Source organism: Elephantulus edwardii, unplaced genomic scaffold (genome assembly GCF_000299155.1).
Source record: "Elephantulus edwardii isolate Elephantulus edwardi_28Jun2011 unplaced genomic scaffold, EleEdw1.0 scaffold00309, whole genome shotgun sequence".
NCBI classification, from domain to species: domain Eukaryota; kingdom Metazoa; phylum Chordata; class Mammalia; order Macroscelidea; family Macroscelididae; genus Elephantulus; species Elephantulus edwardii.
In genome coordinates this window covers 1,931,744-1,947,192 of record NW_006400059.1, presented here as the reverse complement: position 1 = coordinate 1,947,192, position 15,449 = coordinate 1,931,744, and the positions used below count along the sequence as shown (strand labels likewise).

The 15,449-nt window shown below is 46.1% G+C and overlaps 1 protein-coding gene across 1 annotated transcript in view; it reads left to right on the top strand.

The window, feature by feature from the left end:
* The first annotated feature begins 683 nt into the window (after positions 1 to 683).
* EHD3 (EH-domain containing 3) overlaps positions 684 to 15,449 on the top strand; it is a 49,093-nt gene continuing 34,327 nt past the window's right edge. Inside the window, exon 1 of the mRNA XM_006901134.1 lies at positions 684 to 910. Coding sequence (XP_006901196.1) covers positions 684 to 910 — 227 coding nt within the window. The remainder of the gene's footprint in view (positions 911 to 15,449) is intronic.

Genomic DNA, 15,449 nt, shown 5'->3' with positions numbered 1-15,449 from the left:
CAGAGTTCTCCCACTGGACTCAGCACAGCATCCTTTCCCAGGCAGCCGCTGGGTCTTGAGCTGAGCTCCTGCCCACAAACATGGCGACGCCCATCTCAGCTTCTCCTCGCGGACATCCTTGGGTCGCCCGGGCCTTGCCAGTACTCGGGGACTTCCTCTGCGAGCCGGCTTCCTGCACCGCTAGCATTTAAACCTGCGCCTGGGGCTGTAGGTTGCTGCTGTGGATGCTGCGCTGCTTGCACACCGTGCCGCGCCCGCGCCTGCCCGGCCCGAGCCGAGCCTAAGCATCTTGCAGCCGCTTTCTGGAAGAGGACGAGGGGACAAATCGGGGACGCTGTCATCTGGCAGTTTTAATTGCAGGTTTGACTTTAATTTCCGAGACTGCAACCTGTCTTCCTCCCTCCACACATACTAGTTTTCTGCCCTCGGGTCTTGGGAACTGGATGAAGAAGGGCTTCGACTCAGGACCAGAGGGCGAGCTCGCTCCAGGGCTCGCTCTGTCGCTCTAGGGACCCCAAGCGACGCGCCCGGGCCATGATGCGGTTGATCCTCGCGCTCCGGTGAGGCGGAGGCGCGACTGCTAGCCTGGTGGGCCGGCTCTGCGTGTACCTTCCCGGGGACGGTGAGGATCAGGGGCCCCGCTCCTTTCTGCTGGGACTGCACGGTGGATAGCGGCGGCTGCGATGTTCAGCTGGCTGGGTACCGACGATCGCCGGAGGAAAGACCCCGAGGTCTTCCAGACGGTGAGCGAGGGGCTTAAGAAACTCTACAAGACCAAGCTGCTGCCTCTGGAGGAACATTACCGCTTCCATGAGTTTCACTCTCCAGCCCTGGAGGATGCTGACTTCGACAACAAGCCCATGGTCCTCCTGGTGGGCCAGTACTCCACTGGGAAGACCACCTTCATCAGGTGAGTGGGCCCAAGAGAACCAGCAACTTCACCTCACCCCTACTGTCCACTACTTTCCCCTACGTTAATAAACTCTGGTGCCCCGCTTCTGCATGTGAACAAGCAGAATCTTCAGTTAAGAGTTCTAGGGGTAAAAAAAAAAAAAAAGAGTTCTAGGGGTGGGGAAAATCCTTATGTCTGTGTCAAATATTATCCTACAATTTCTTGACTAGTCCTCTTCCCTCATCTTTACGCTGTCACTCCACTGTATTTCGCCCTTGGCTCCAGTAGTCAAATATAAATGTTCTACACCTCCCTATTCTGCCCATTTATGGATGGGGATACTGAAGTCCAGAAGGCCCAAGAGGAAGAACTCCTGGTCTTGTAAGCTGGTGGGAGTGGTATTCAGCCTCGCTGTTTTTTGATGGAGTCTCTATCCCAAGCCAGGGACATCAACTTCCCACCCTCAGCCAATTCCCAAGAGCTCAGCCTCAGAGACTTTTCCAGCTACACTTGAGGTGTTCTTGGGGGAGAAGGCTTGGGAATGGATGTGGGCTGGGACCCTGGGCTTCCTGCATGGTGCTGCCACTTGCCCTTCTGTCATCTCCTTTCGAGGGACAGAGCTCCTACTGTGTAGAGACTGGGCAGTAGCAGGATCCTTTTACTTTTTCCTTGCTTGATCTTAATGCGTCAATAAACATATTAAAGACTTTTTGAACGAGAAATTACTTTCAGAAGGACCATTACCTCATCCGGCCCTGGTTTTGCAAGTCAGATAGAGAGGGGAGGTGTATTGTCCAAATCTTTGTAACTAGATAAGAGACATACTTGGATACAGGCCCTGAATATATATGAGGAGATGCTTGGCTAAATGCCTGTGACTTTGGTGGTGAGTCATCCATTTCCATTAAATACAGAAGAGATCCCTAAGAAGTCATTATGTCCATTTACAGTTAGAGAGGTGCATATATGGTATGTTGCACTGCTTACCGAAAGGCTGAGAGTCTCTGGTGTTTCGATTCCACCAACCACTCAAAGGTAGAAACATGGGCAGACTGCTCCCCTTAAGATTTGCAGCGTTGGAAACTGGGTGATGGGTTGCTATGAGTCGGAACCACCTGGATGAGTATATTATCTATCAGGGTGATCTGAACCTTCATGTGGCTTCTCTCCCCAGTCCTCAGCACAGACAGCCACCAAGGATAAGCCATCTCCCTTGGCCTCATTTACAGCCATTGCCAAGTTACTGAATTACAGGCTCTCTCTGTGTTGAGAATGTGATTCTATGGTGAGAAGGAGTTCAGTGGCCCACCCACTTCAAGGTACTCTTCACCTGCAGAAGATATCAAATTGAGAGTTCTCCCCTTCCATTCAATGTATATTTGAGTTCTTACCACATGCAAAATACCAGGCTTAGTTTGGTGAAAACAGTCAAAAAGTTTGAGGTCTGGGAAGGTACTCATTTTCTCTAAAGCTAAGTTCATAACACTAGTCTTTTGAGCAAGTAGTGTCATGTCCAAACAGCGCACCAGATAGAGATTCTTGTGGAGCTGGCAGCTTTGGGCTCACCAGTTTTGGGAGTAAAAGTTGTTTCTGAAGAAGTGCAAAATTGAGAATCTACAGGACAGTAGGCCTGTTGGCTTTTGAATAGTTTAGATTGGTCTTAAGTTTTAATCCATGGGCTCTTAATTTTTGCAGTCCATTCATTCTTGACATTTTGGTCAGGATCTTATTTGAAAATCTGATGAAACTATCTTTAGAAAAGTGCACATACACCCCAATCTGCATGCAATTTAGGGCATACAAGATTTCTCCTGGGATCTTAAAGTGCAAATTAATCCATGTCCTTTATATTATTAAAGACTAATTTAAAGGTAATTCAGAGTCACCTAAACCCTCTACAAGGCTTTCTTTGTAATCTCTGTCATCTACCTGGTCTGCATTATATTCCACAGACATTACAAACCATTTCTAAATTGCCCTTCCCTGGCTCTCTGGACATACCTACCTTGTAACTCTGAGCACTTTTTTTTTTGGCTTGCCTCCTTCCTAGAACAGGAGCATGTATAAGGCAGCCATCTTACTTAACATCTCTGGGGCCTAGCCCCAGATCTCACCTAGAGGAGGTTTCCAGCAGATATTTGAAGAATACAAAGGATCAAGAGGAGAGCAATGACCCTGAGGGGTGATCCTCAAGCAAGTTTAAATGCCTTTTGTCTGAGACATTCTCTCCTGGCTTTGCCTGAGTTATCTCAGACTGTTAACTATATCTAAGAAAATGCATTTAAGTTGCCACTGATTATCCCTTATCTAAGAGAGACAGGAAGGCCAGTGGAGACAGATACCTTTTCTTTCTCTTAAGGCTGTTCCCACCCACAGTCACTGACCTATGTCAATAACTGGATTAAGCTTGTGTATAAAAACCTGCCTTCCCCTGGGGGAATACAGGAAGTAGAACCCTCCAGACCCTAATTACATCTTTTCCTTCTCATTAAATCCAATGACCAGTTATTTGATTTTTTTTTTCTTCAAGTTGCAACATATAAAAAAGAATACATTTGAAGAAGGAAAAATCATTCATAGTCCCATGACTCAGAGAAAACCTTTATACATGTGTGTATCTTCCCAGGAGTTCTTGAGTGGTGCAGATGGCTAAGTACTTAACTTCTAACTCAAAGTTTGGTGGTTCCAACTCATTCAGAGGCTCCTTAAAAGGCAAGTTTCTTGATCTGAAAGGTCACCTTGAAAACTCTGGCACAGGTTAATTCTACCTTTGAGTCAGAATCCACTCGATAGCTAAAATGAGCATAATTCTTCAGCTGTTTTTGGTTTGGTGTTTTTAATTGGTTTGCTGACAAAGTTCACATATATTGGTGTTTCAGACTATTCTTCATTCACATTTTGTTTCATACAATCATTATCATGCTGCATTATGTTTTACAAGATTGGACCTTAGCAGCTGTTTTATAACACAGTTGAGAACATACCATCTCTATCATTTTGTGTGCTGATTTTTTTTTACTGAGATTATGAGTATTTCCCATAGAATCTGCACATTTTTAAAACATTTTTAACAGCTTTATATTTCATCCTGTATATATGCAATGATTCATTTCCTCAACCTTTTTACTTGGAATACTTGAGATTGTTTCTAATTCTGGGCTATTTTATAATTATTCTGGATTTGTCTGAGTATATAATATTGTCTCATTTATTGGACTGTTATGCTCTTAGGGATTCCCAGAAGTTAAAGTTATTATACAGAGGGGTTTTTGTTTGTTTGTTTATTTTTTCAAGTAGTCATGTATTCCAATTACTTTCCAAAAGGGTGAATTGAGAGAGAACCGCCTTTCCCCCTTCCTACCAGAGCAGCGGTGTGGGCTGAGGTCTCTGCAGTTTCTATCCCCTCTCCTGTCCTGCTTCCTGCCTTGCGTGCAGCAATGCCCAGCCTCTCACAGGTTCAGACCTTTCCCTCAGAAGCAGATTTACTTCTCCCGCTGTCCCTCGGCCTCCTGAGTGTCCCATCCACCTTCTGTTTTATATGCTTACCACAGGATCTGTTTTCTCTCAGGAAAAGCATAAAGAAAAGGACATTTTTCTAATAACTAATTAATGTGCTGTGATCTCTGCCTGAAATAACTTCCCTGGCCTACGGCCCGGCAACCCAGAGTAATAAAATAAACAATAAATTGGCCTGGTGGCTGCTCTTCCCCACACAAGCTGCCTCTTTGGAGTACAGTAGCTCTGTGTCCCTCTGGCCCTGGCAGCCTTTCCTCCTGCCTCTGCTGTTTTTCTCCCTCACTATTTCTCTCTGGCATCTGGCCTTGAACCTCTCCTCTCTTGGACCATTTGGCTCCCTGGTTACTCCTCCTTGCTGCCCACTTTCCGTGGCACCTCTATTCAGGGGGCAGCAGAGCTGGACAGCTGACTGCCCCAGAGGTTGAGAGAGTATGAGTAGTGCGAGTATTCTCACGCCATGGACCACACCTTCTTGAAGACATGTTATTATCCCCATGCTGACCACGGCAGAGTTGAGGTGGTGCACCCCGGGTGTGGGGCCTATGGCTGGCAGAGCTGAGCTCCACAGTAAAGTCTGAGCTGGTCTGCAGGGTCACATGGGTCTTTTACAGTATAACTTGTACCCTCAAACATATGTGAGACTGCTAGGGGTGAGGGGTTAGAGGGGTACTTCACTCATCAGGCTGTTAAGCTGACATTTTTCAGTTGCCACTACTTTGTCAAGGGCTCTTTGCACCCTTTCTCAGTGATGGCTAAGCATCTCCCCATGGCTGAACCATTTTTCATCAACCTCTGACATCCCTCTCCCAATGCCTTGGGTTGTGTGGCATTTGCCACCCTGAAAAAGATGGTTTTCTGGAAAGCCAAAGGACCAGAAAGAATGGACACTATTCCTGATGGACTACTGCCCTCTGCATGACCTACCCTGCCAACTGTCCTCCCCACCACGCCTCAGTGCTTGTCCATCTCTCAGGTCAATGAGCATCTTTATCTGTCAGGCCCAGCTCTGCTGGATCACCAGATGAATTCACTCACCTCTCATATGTTATTTTTGTTATTAGGTGCCGTCAAATAGAGTACGACCTGTAGTGATGCTATGAACAAAAGTTCTGAACCCTGTCCTATCCTGTGACATCCACACACTTCCTGACACACTAGAGCCCATTGCGCCAGTCACTGTGTCAATCCACCTGGTTGTCAATCCACCTCTCACATGACTTGAGTGTTATTCAAGAGAGCAGAAGGCCCGGCACCGAGGAACTGCACTCCTGTCTCAGTTTCACACTAGGATCGGCTTTGACTGTTAGGTGCTGGGAATTCATCATAAAGAAGCAGTTCATAGGAGAAAGGGCTCACTCTCATTTCCACTGCTGGTGGGGAAGGGCCATCACAGGAACCTGGGCTGGGTCAGGAAGTGCAGGTTCTATGACTTCCTTACCAGCTGTCTTAGTGATCTAGAGCTAGTATGACAGGAGTACCAGAAATGGCTTTAATAAACTGAGATTAATGTGTTTTATTGCAGTTTAGGAGGCTAGAAGTACAAATTCAGACCAGCAGCTGTGAGGAAGGCAATAATTCCCTGCTGACTCTGGGAGAAAGCCCTGGTTGCCTTTAACATCCATGATTCCAGAATCCTCTGGGGATCACCATATGTCTTTACATCAATCTTCCCCTGGTCCTAGGAGTTTCCTCAGTGTGGAGAACCTGGACCCAAAGGATATGTTTTATTCCCAGCTCTTTTTTTTTCTTAGTGGTACCACCATCCTTTTTCTGATAACCGCTCTCCTTTTATCTCTTGCAATAGAAAAGATGCAGGCCACATTGCAGAGGAACTCTCCTTCAGTTGGATCTGAGTTGTGACTTGAGTAAGGATATTGTTGTTATTAGGTGCTATTGAGTTGAGTGTGACTCATAGTGACCCTGTGAACAACAGATCTGAACTCTGTTATCTCCTGTGCCATCCTCACACTTCCTGACAGACCAGAGCCCATTGCGGCAGTCACCGTGTCAATCCACCTGGTTGAGAGTCTTCCTCTCCTTTGCCAACTCTTCACCCTTCCCAGCATCATAACCCTCTCCAAGGAATAGTCCCTCCTAGCAACATGTCCAAAATATGTAGGCAAAGCCCCATTATTCTTGCCTCCAAGGAGCACTCTGGCTGCACCCTCTCTAAAACATATCTGTTTATTCTTTTGGCCATCCATGGGATCAGTACCAGGTTAATCCCTTTAAGATTAACTGACTGACTACATCAGTATTATGGAGGATAATGACATTATTACATATTCTATACCTGCTAAATTATATCACTGTGACCCTATAAATACGGCTCTGTCCTGTACCATCCTCACCATCTCTGATATACTGGAGCTTATAGCTGTAATCACTGTATAGATCCAGCTCATTGAGAGTTCTTTTGCTCATGTGATTTATAGTCTCTGAAAACCTGCTGGAGGGGTCAGCCATGGGTCAGTTCCAATTCAGTAGTACACCACAGCAACAGAGTTACATCTTTATATCCTACCAAACCACTAAGAATCATGGTCCAGCCAAGATGACTTCTGTTTTGAGAGGACACAATTGAATTCATGAAAGCCTCCAAGGTACTTTGTTAGGGGGGTCTAAGTGAAGTCAGATCACTTCACTTTAAGTGGTCACAGCCCTAAATCTTCCTAAACTCCACTTTGCTTAACTACTGTATGTAAAAAGTAGTGACTATCTCAAAGTTTCTCTCCGATAGCAGGGGGAGAACCAGTGTCTAGCACCAGTTCTCTTCCAGGCACTGTGCTTGGGGCTTCATCAGTCTCTTTCTTTCTAGCTCAGTTCTCTAGCTTGAGGCCTTCTAGCTTCTCTGACCTTCAAGAGGATGGGAGTAGTGTGAAACACAATGCATGAGAATTTTGTATGCAAACCACTATTTTTTTTTAAAAAGACATTCAAGCAAACCTCAAATGCTGGCAGTGTTGTGGAGAAACTGGAACCATTATTTACTGTTGGTGGGAGTGTGGCGCTTTCTTAAAAAGCTGCAGATAGAGATACCATTTGACCCAGCAATTCCCTACTGGGAATATACCCCAAAGAGACCATACCTGCGACCCAAGCAGATATGTGCACACCCATGTTTATTGTGGCTTTGTTCGTAATAGCAAAGAGCTAGAAACAACCCAAGTGCCCATTAACAAACGAATGGATAGAGAAGCTGTGGTATATTCACACAATAGAAGACTATGCTGCATTGAAAAACAAGGAAATCATGAAATATTATACAAAATGGGTGACCCTGGAGGACATTATGCTGAATGAAGTATCTCAGTCACAAAAGGACAAATATTGCATAGTGTCACTGTTATAAAACCAGACTGACATCAAGGTTGAGGGAAGACAGAGAAGGAGGGGATGAATAATGTATACTGAATTGAAACAGATGTGGGAGAGAACTGTTTAAATGGAACATATGACTGGGTATTATTGTCATGACAGGAGTCCAGAATGAAGGCTGCACAGTGGAGTGGACTTGGGGGGAGGGACTGCATAATAATTAAAGAGTTTTTCTTTTACTTTTCAAGGAGGAGAGTGAATTGGAGGTGAGGGGTAGGCAGGGAGAAAAGTACAAGAATGAATGAATGAATGGAAACCCTAAGTCTCTGTAAACTTTCATTAAAATTAATAAAAAGAAAAAAAGACATTTAAGATCAATGGAAATAGACATTGGAAAGAAATAAACATAATCTCCTAAAAAATTTAAAAAAGAGGGTGGGGATAAGCTTTTCCCTTGGCATTGGCCATAGGCAGAATCAAGGACAAAGGAAGATGTCTGTAAGGAATGGAGATTTTGTACTTCCAAACCAAACAGAATCACTGTCTCCAAGTTGATTCTGACTTGCAGGGACCCTACAAGACTTTAAGGTAAAACTATCCCAGAGAGATTCCAAGGTGATAATCTTTCCAGGAGCATCCTGCCACATATTTCTCCCTCAAAGGCACAGGAAGGTCTGAACTACCAACATTTTCATTAGCAATAGAATATTCCAACTACACCACAACCCAGGGATCTTCTTTATACTCTGAGGGCTGGAAAAGGAACACGAAGTGAAACTCTGTAGACAGTGCTGGCTGGTAGATCAGGCAGTCCGCCCTTGCCACACAGTGGGATCAGGCAATCCACCCGGCTCTCCTTCTGTTAGATCCACTTCACCTCTGAACTTACACCATGCTGTGAGCCTGCGCTAAGTCATGGAGGTTGCTCTGGGGAACACAGCTGACTCATAGCTCTCACCCTGGCCAATGAAAAACTCCCATCTACTGCCTCAGTCTGTGACTGTGGGGTAATTTATGGTCTCCCTAATGCTCTCTGAGGATGGCAGGCAAAATGTTATTATCTTGATTCAATTTTAAAGCTAAAAAGTACCTGAGGCTTAAAGAAACTGACTCTGTAATACGGAGATATGAATAGCCGTAGTACAAGCAGGCAATGTTATACCTTTAGAGTCTATAAGAAGATATTCAAATTAAGAGTTATGTTATTTTTAGGGACACTTGTGAGTGCAGCTGATTTGGGGGTGAGGTGGGGATGAATCAGAAAAGGCTTCGTGCAGAGAACCCTTTAAGCCGGATTTTGGAAACTAAATAGAAATGTGCTGAGTTCTTACAGGGTAGCAGTCCATTTGCTCTAATGATTAGGTACACAATACAGGCTGATGCCTGGTTAAACCGTTGTTTAATTTTTCTACATTGATCGAAAGCATGTTGGACTGCTCACCGAAAGGTTAATAGTTTGAATCCCATCAGTAGCTACATTAGAGAAGGATGCGAAGTCTCCTCATAAAGATTTATAGCCTCTGAAACCCAATAGTGAGTCAGAATAAATCCAGTGGCCGTGGGTTTTTGGTTATCACTCTGAGGACGAGCATGGTGGCACAGTGGTAAGGACTCAGCTGCAAACCCATAGGTCAGTGGTTCAAACACCAAGAGGAGGCAATTTCTTTCTGAAAAGATTCACAGCTTTGGAGGCCCAGAAGGTCTGTTCTACTCTATCCTGTAGGATTGCCATGAATCCAAAATAACTCAATAACAGTGGATTATCCCTCTGAAGTAGTGAGAGACACATTCTGTCCATTTAATCAACCTATGAGACAAAGGCAAAGGCCTCTTAGATGACTTACCTAAGGCTACTGAGCACTCGTGAAGGCATATTTCCCAACTGAGCCTAGGCACTTTCCCAGTCCAGAGCACTGTGTATGGACCCGCACCCTTCCACGCTGGGACAGCAAAGAGGTCAGCACTCCACTGTGGGCTAGATGAGCTGGGTAGTGCAAAGAAGCATTAGGATTCCTGGCTCCAAGCCAGACACTAGATGCTTAGCTCACCAGTAATGCAGGATGCGTGCTGAAGTTGCCAGCTAACAGGGCATGAAAAAAAGAGAAATGAAATGAGATCATTTACTTAAGAAAGATATGAAAAATGTCAGTCCTTGTTGGGAAAATCTGAATTATATTGAACTTCCTTTTATCTTTTTTTTTTAAGTATAAGGTCCATTTTCAGATAAATTTTTTCTTCAGCATTTAAGGAATAAAATCCTTGCATGGGCTTTGGTGGGTGGTCATGGGGCAGCCCCTGCAGGTCTCATTCTGGGTACAGATGCTCAGTCCTTCTGGTCTTCATGAGGACAGTGGTTCACCACTGTGCTGTGAATGACACAACTCACACACAGTATAGTTTCATACAGAGCTTTGGAAGCCCATCTGTGCCAAAGACACTCACTTCAGAAATGTCCCTGATGGCAGCAGCTGCCTCTACTATATTTTGAATTATGAACTGGGCTACACGTGGCCATGGCCGGTTTTGGCACAACCATTGTTTCTCTTTTCCTTTGTCATTTTGGAAGCGAGGATATGAGAGACTATGTGTGTGTGTGTGTATATATATATATATATATATATATTTTTCTTTGTTATGTTGTTGTTGAATACTGTTGAGTCAGAACCAACCCATACCTGACCCTCCAGCGAGTTTCCAGAGGCAGTACATTGCTCAGGAGGATATGGGATTTATTTAGCAGATCTTGGCAGGGAAAAGGAGGTCCTGGTGGTGTGATTGGTTACATGTTGCACGCTAGCCAAAAGGTCAGCTGTATGAATTCACCAATTCCTTGGAGGGTGAAAAATGGCGGTTTCCTGCAGTAAAGTTTCACAGTCTTGGAGACTGGATGGATGTTTGGTTGTTTGCTCTGAGTCAGACTGACTTGCTGGTTGTGGATTTGGATTTTGACTGGCAGGGAAAAGGTTCCAGAAGTCCACAACATATTTCCGTTTGTCCTTGAACTTGGGCAGCCTAGGTCTCAATCTCATCAACAGCAAATTCAACTCATGCCACCATCCTGCAGAGCCTGCTGGCCTCTTTGCGGTGGTTTAGTGTAGATAAAGGTATCAGAACACGGTCTGCCTAGCGTAGGTGCTCAGGAGCTGCCCTGCCCCTCTTTATTCTCATGCTGCCCCATCTCAGCTGTCCCCAGCCAAGCTTGAATTAACTTTTCTTTTTTTAAGCTGCTCTGGGAATGTTTTTGCCTGGCAACAGAAGCGATCTTTATCACGTCTCATAAAGAAGCAATGCATGCGATTCCTCAATAGGTTTTCCTTTCTGGACACAGTGGTGGCTTTGTTATAAGGGCGCTTGGGGCTGTGAGCCGTGGCCACATGTCCCTGAGAATTTACCCAGCCCAGGATTTTGTGCTTGGCCCGACTGTGCTCCAAGGGGCTCGGGGGTGGCCTCGATTAGACTTTGTTTCTTCAGACTCAGGTTTGTCAGCAGGTTCAGGGTCACGTGGGTTTGGCTGAGGCAGTAGGACAGCAGGCCCAGCCTGGAGCCCCTGCCTGGCCGCCTCCTGCTGCAGTTCTGTGGCTCCCCTGTTAAGCTGGGAAGAGTCAGCCTTTGTTCATCCATGGAGCACACCATGTCTCTTCTCTCTCTCTCTCTGGGGTGGAATTTGAGAGGCGAGTGTAAAGAAGACACTTCATCACTGCTGTTTGGCCTCATTTAGGCTGCACATTCTCCAGGCAGCCTCACAATTGTTACTTTCCACCCTCTGATTCAGTGGTCCCTGGAGCCTAGGGTGGCCCCACTGTGGCCACAGAATCCACGCTTCCACACTCTCTGCAGGGTCCTGCTCAGGGCTACTCATCTAAGAATGCATTAGATCAGGCCACCCTCCAACTCCTGGTGCAGAGCCATGGAGAAATTGGATCTCCCAAATCCAAATCTATTCTCTGAAAATAAGAAAAAAAAATCCCAGCTAGGGAAGTCTCTAGAAGAACTTTATAGAGCCAGGAGTCTCTGATCACCTGTCATCAATGATTTTATGTGTGGCACTCCACTCTGCATAGCTGATCCGTGAACCCTGTGGTTGATGTGTATGTAGACAGGTACATTCCTGGATTGTGAGCCCCAAGGCTGAGCCCCTGGCCAGTCTCCTGCCAACCACATCCCTTTGCGGCCTTTTTGTCCCACTCCTTATTCTAATCCCATATGGCTTCATTTTCTGGCCCAAGGGAAGCCCAGGGTAGGAAAGGAAAGTGATTGTGATGGTCAAGATGACCAATTCTCAAATCCATTTGTTGGACTCAAATTTTAGCTCTACTACTTACTTATTGAGCCCTGGTGGCTTAGTGGTAAGAAGGTGTGCTGCCGATCCTAAGGCGGACACTTTGCCTCTACCACCCGCTCTGTGGGAGAGAGATAGACATTCTCCTCCCGTGCAGTTTACGGCCAGTGAAAACCCGCGGAGAGTCTGATGAGTCAGTTCTGACCCCACAGTAGCTAACAACAACTTACCTATCATGTAACCCAAATCGGATTATCTAGCCTTGTTTTCCTCCTCTTTAAAATTCCAGATTCTGTCTTAAACGCTTGATATTTATACTAATGAAGTCCCCAGAACACTCCATGGGGGGGGGGTGTATTTTTGTTTTGTGCTTCTTGTTGTTGTTGTTGTTATGTGCCCTTGAGTCGTTTGCGACTCATAGCGACCCTATGTACAACAGCCCTAAACCCTGCTCTATCCTGTGCCAATCTCATTGCCTCTGACAAACCCATCCCGATTACCCCAGTCACTGAATCAATCCATCTCATAGAGGGCCTTCCCCTCCTGCACTGTCCCTCCACTCTGCCCAGCATGATGTCCCTCTCTAAAGACCTGTCTCTCCTTAGAACATGTCCAAAGTATGTCAGACGAAGCCCCAGAATCCTTGCCTCCAAGGAGCAGCCTGGTTTAACCCTCTCTAGGATGAATCTGTTTGTTTTCTTGGCAGTCCATGGTACCCTCAATACTCTTCTCCAGCACCACAGCTCAAAGGCGTCAATTCTCCTTCTGTCCTCCCTAGTCATTGTCCAACTCTCTGATGCATAACAAGTGATTGCAAAGACCATGGCCTGTATCAAGTGCACCTTAGTCTCCCGAGAGGCACCGTTGCTCTTGAGTACTTTAGAGAGGTTCCTAACTGCAGACTTTCCCATCGCAATATGTTTTTTGATTTCCTGGCTACTGGTGCCAAGAGTGTTGACCGTGGAGCCGAGCAGACTGAAGCTGTGAACAATCTCAATCTCTTTACCATCCATCCTGATGCTACCAATTGGTCCAGTTTTGTGCTTATCTTATAAAAATCATAGTACTCACATCCTAGTCACTGTGAGATGAGAGGAGATGATCGACAGAAGGTTTGGAACTGTGCTTGGTGCATCATGAGTGCTGAGTAAACCTCAGTTGTTATACCACTCATGTTAAAGAAGAAGACATTGAGGTTCCCAGGGACTCAGCACCTACTGAAGGTCCTGTCCTCCATGGTTACAGAAGTGAGGAGTCAGAAGCCAGTGAGGCCCCGAAGGAGGCAGTGCTTTGAAAAAGCAGGACCTGACCGCAGGGCATGCAGCTGTTATGATGTATAATCACCATGACCCCCTGAACCAGCTTTTAAAAAAGGAAATCACACCTGCATTGTCGGGCTGGGATCCTGCAAGGAGAGGCGAGACACCCCCCCCCCCAGGGTACATGGATGGCTGGTGTGGCCTCCTGGGCCCGCAGGACTCCAGGCTTTGAGCCCATCTCCCCTGGTCTGCTCATCACAGCACTGCACATGGGGTGGCTGTTTCCTTCTGGTGAGGTTGCCGGCAGAAGCAGCTCCTCTGTGGGCTCCTAAGGGAGGGATCACTTAGCAACCCAGCTTACACTGCTGTTGATGAAGTACATTAATAACTCAGATTGCTTCCTGAAGGCACAAGAGATGTGGATAGGGTGGAGGAAATGCCAGCAAGTCTCCCTGACTACCAACCCCCTATTAGTACACGAAGACCACTGCTCCCAGGGAGGTGGGGCTTGGACTTAGGACTCTGATGTGGATGCCGTGGCTTCTGACCCAAGGCTGCCCCGATGGTCCAGGGCCTCTGACCGGCTTCTCTTGGCCATAGTTTCTTTTGGCCATGGTTTCTTAAGGGTAGATGACACAGTAAGAGGACAGGATTAAAGTTAAATATGAGTTTGGGTTTGAGTTATACCTGTCTGTCCTTGCTGTCAAGTTGGACCTAACTAATGGCTAGCCTTCTAGTAGGTTTTCGGAGCCTGTAAATCGCATGGGAGGAGATTGCCTATCTTTCACCCTTAGAGCAATTAGTGATGCCTTTGATTTAGCAGTGCAGGCCAGATATACCAATAACTGTTCATTTCTTTTAAAGAGTCACCCAACCCTTCCCTCTAAGCCTGGGTCTCCTTAGTAGCTACTGTGACGGAAATGATGTCAGAGTGTTTGGTAAAACATCTGGCATGTAGAAATGCTCCTGATTGTCAGGGATTATTATCCGTGAAACAGAAGGCTTTTTCTAAAGCAGTGGTTTCAAACCCTAGCTTGACTTGAGACTCAGCTGGCAGCTTCTGTAACGTGCCGCTGCCAGGGCCCCACCTCAGACCAACTGGGTCAGAACCTCTGGGTGTGGCCCACATGCTGTCATCCAAACCTCCACAGGTGACATGCACACAGCCTGGACTGAAATCTCTAGAGTCCCTTCCTCGTTTGATGATTTCTGATGATACCTCTTCCGCAGGCTCCTTGATATTATTCCCTCTGAGCACAAATATGAGCCCTTGAACTAGTAATGAAGGAGGGAGATCCTCAGCACCCTGTAAGGACCTGTCCTATGGGTCTGTGAGGGCAATGTCCCCTAGCTCCTGGTCCACTGGGATCCTGGAATATGTCCACCTCTGGCATTCTTCTTTATCCATTCTCAACCCATAGCAATTTTGAACTTCCTTAATGTCTTTGTTGTCCTTGGAACTATCCTCTTCATACCTTGCCTTTACTGTCGGCTCTGAGAGGGCACTGTGGAGTTCATGCTGAGAGAGAAGAGGTATCCCTGGTCTCATTCCCCTTGTCTGGGTCTGCAGAAAAGCAAAGATAGGCATTTGCCATCTCAGGTTCTGGTGAGCTGTCAGCTCACGAGTCCTCCTGCCCTCTTAGGCAGGGGTGAGGTGAGTGTGAATGACTGCAGGCTGAACCTTCAGAAATGGATTCCACGTCAGGGACATAGAGTTCTGGAGTAGAAGGTACCCTAGATATCTTACCATTTTCTAACTGAACAGAAAATGAGGTCCAGAGAGGGGAGACGACTGTCTGAAATCACACCATGACAAGTGGCAAGTCTAGAACCAGCTTCATGGCTGTGAGACTAAAGGGTAAACATGAGGGCATGTTAAAATTCATCCCCACACTTTCAGGTCCATCAAAAATAAGCTAACTTCTTCCTCTTCTTCACCTGCCTGATTGAGTTAATGCATAAACTTCCTTACCACCTATTTCTTTTCTGTCATAGCAATGAGATTTGTTACAAGTTACCAGAAATAAGGTTGCAACACCCCCATGATACATCTTCAAGGATATGAACATGTACGGCCAAGCACAATCAATAAGAGTGCATCTAAATTCCAAAATAAATCTCCATAATAGCCTATGTGTTTCCTACTGCCAAAGGGGCCCTTTAGAGTAGTGAGAGAAGATCTTCA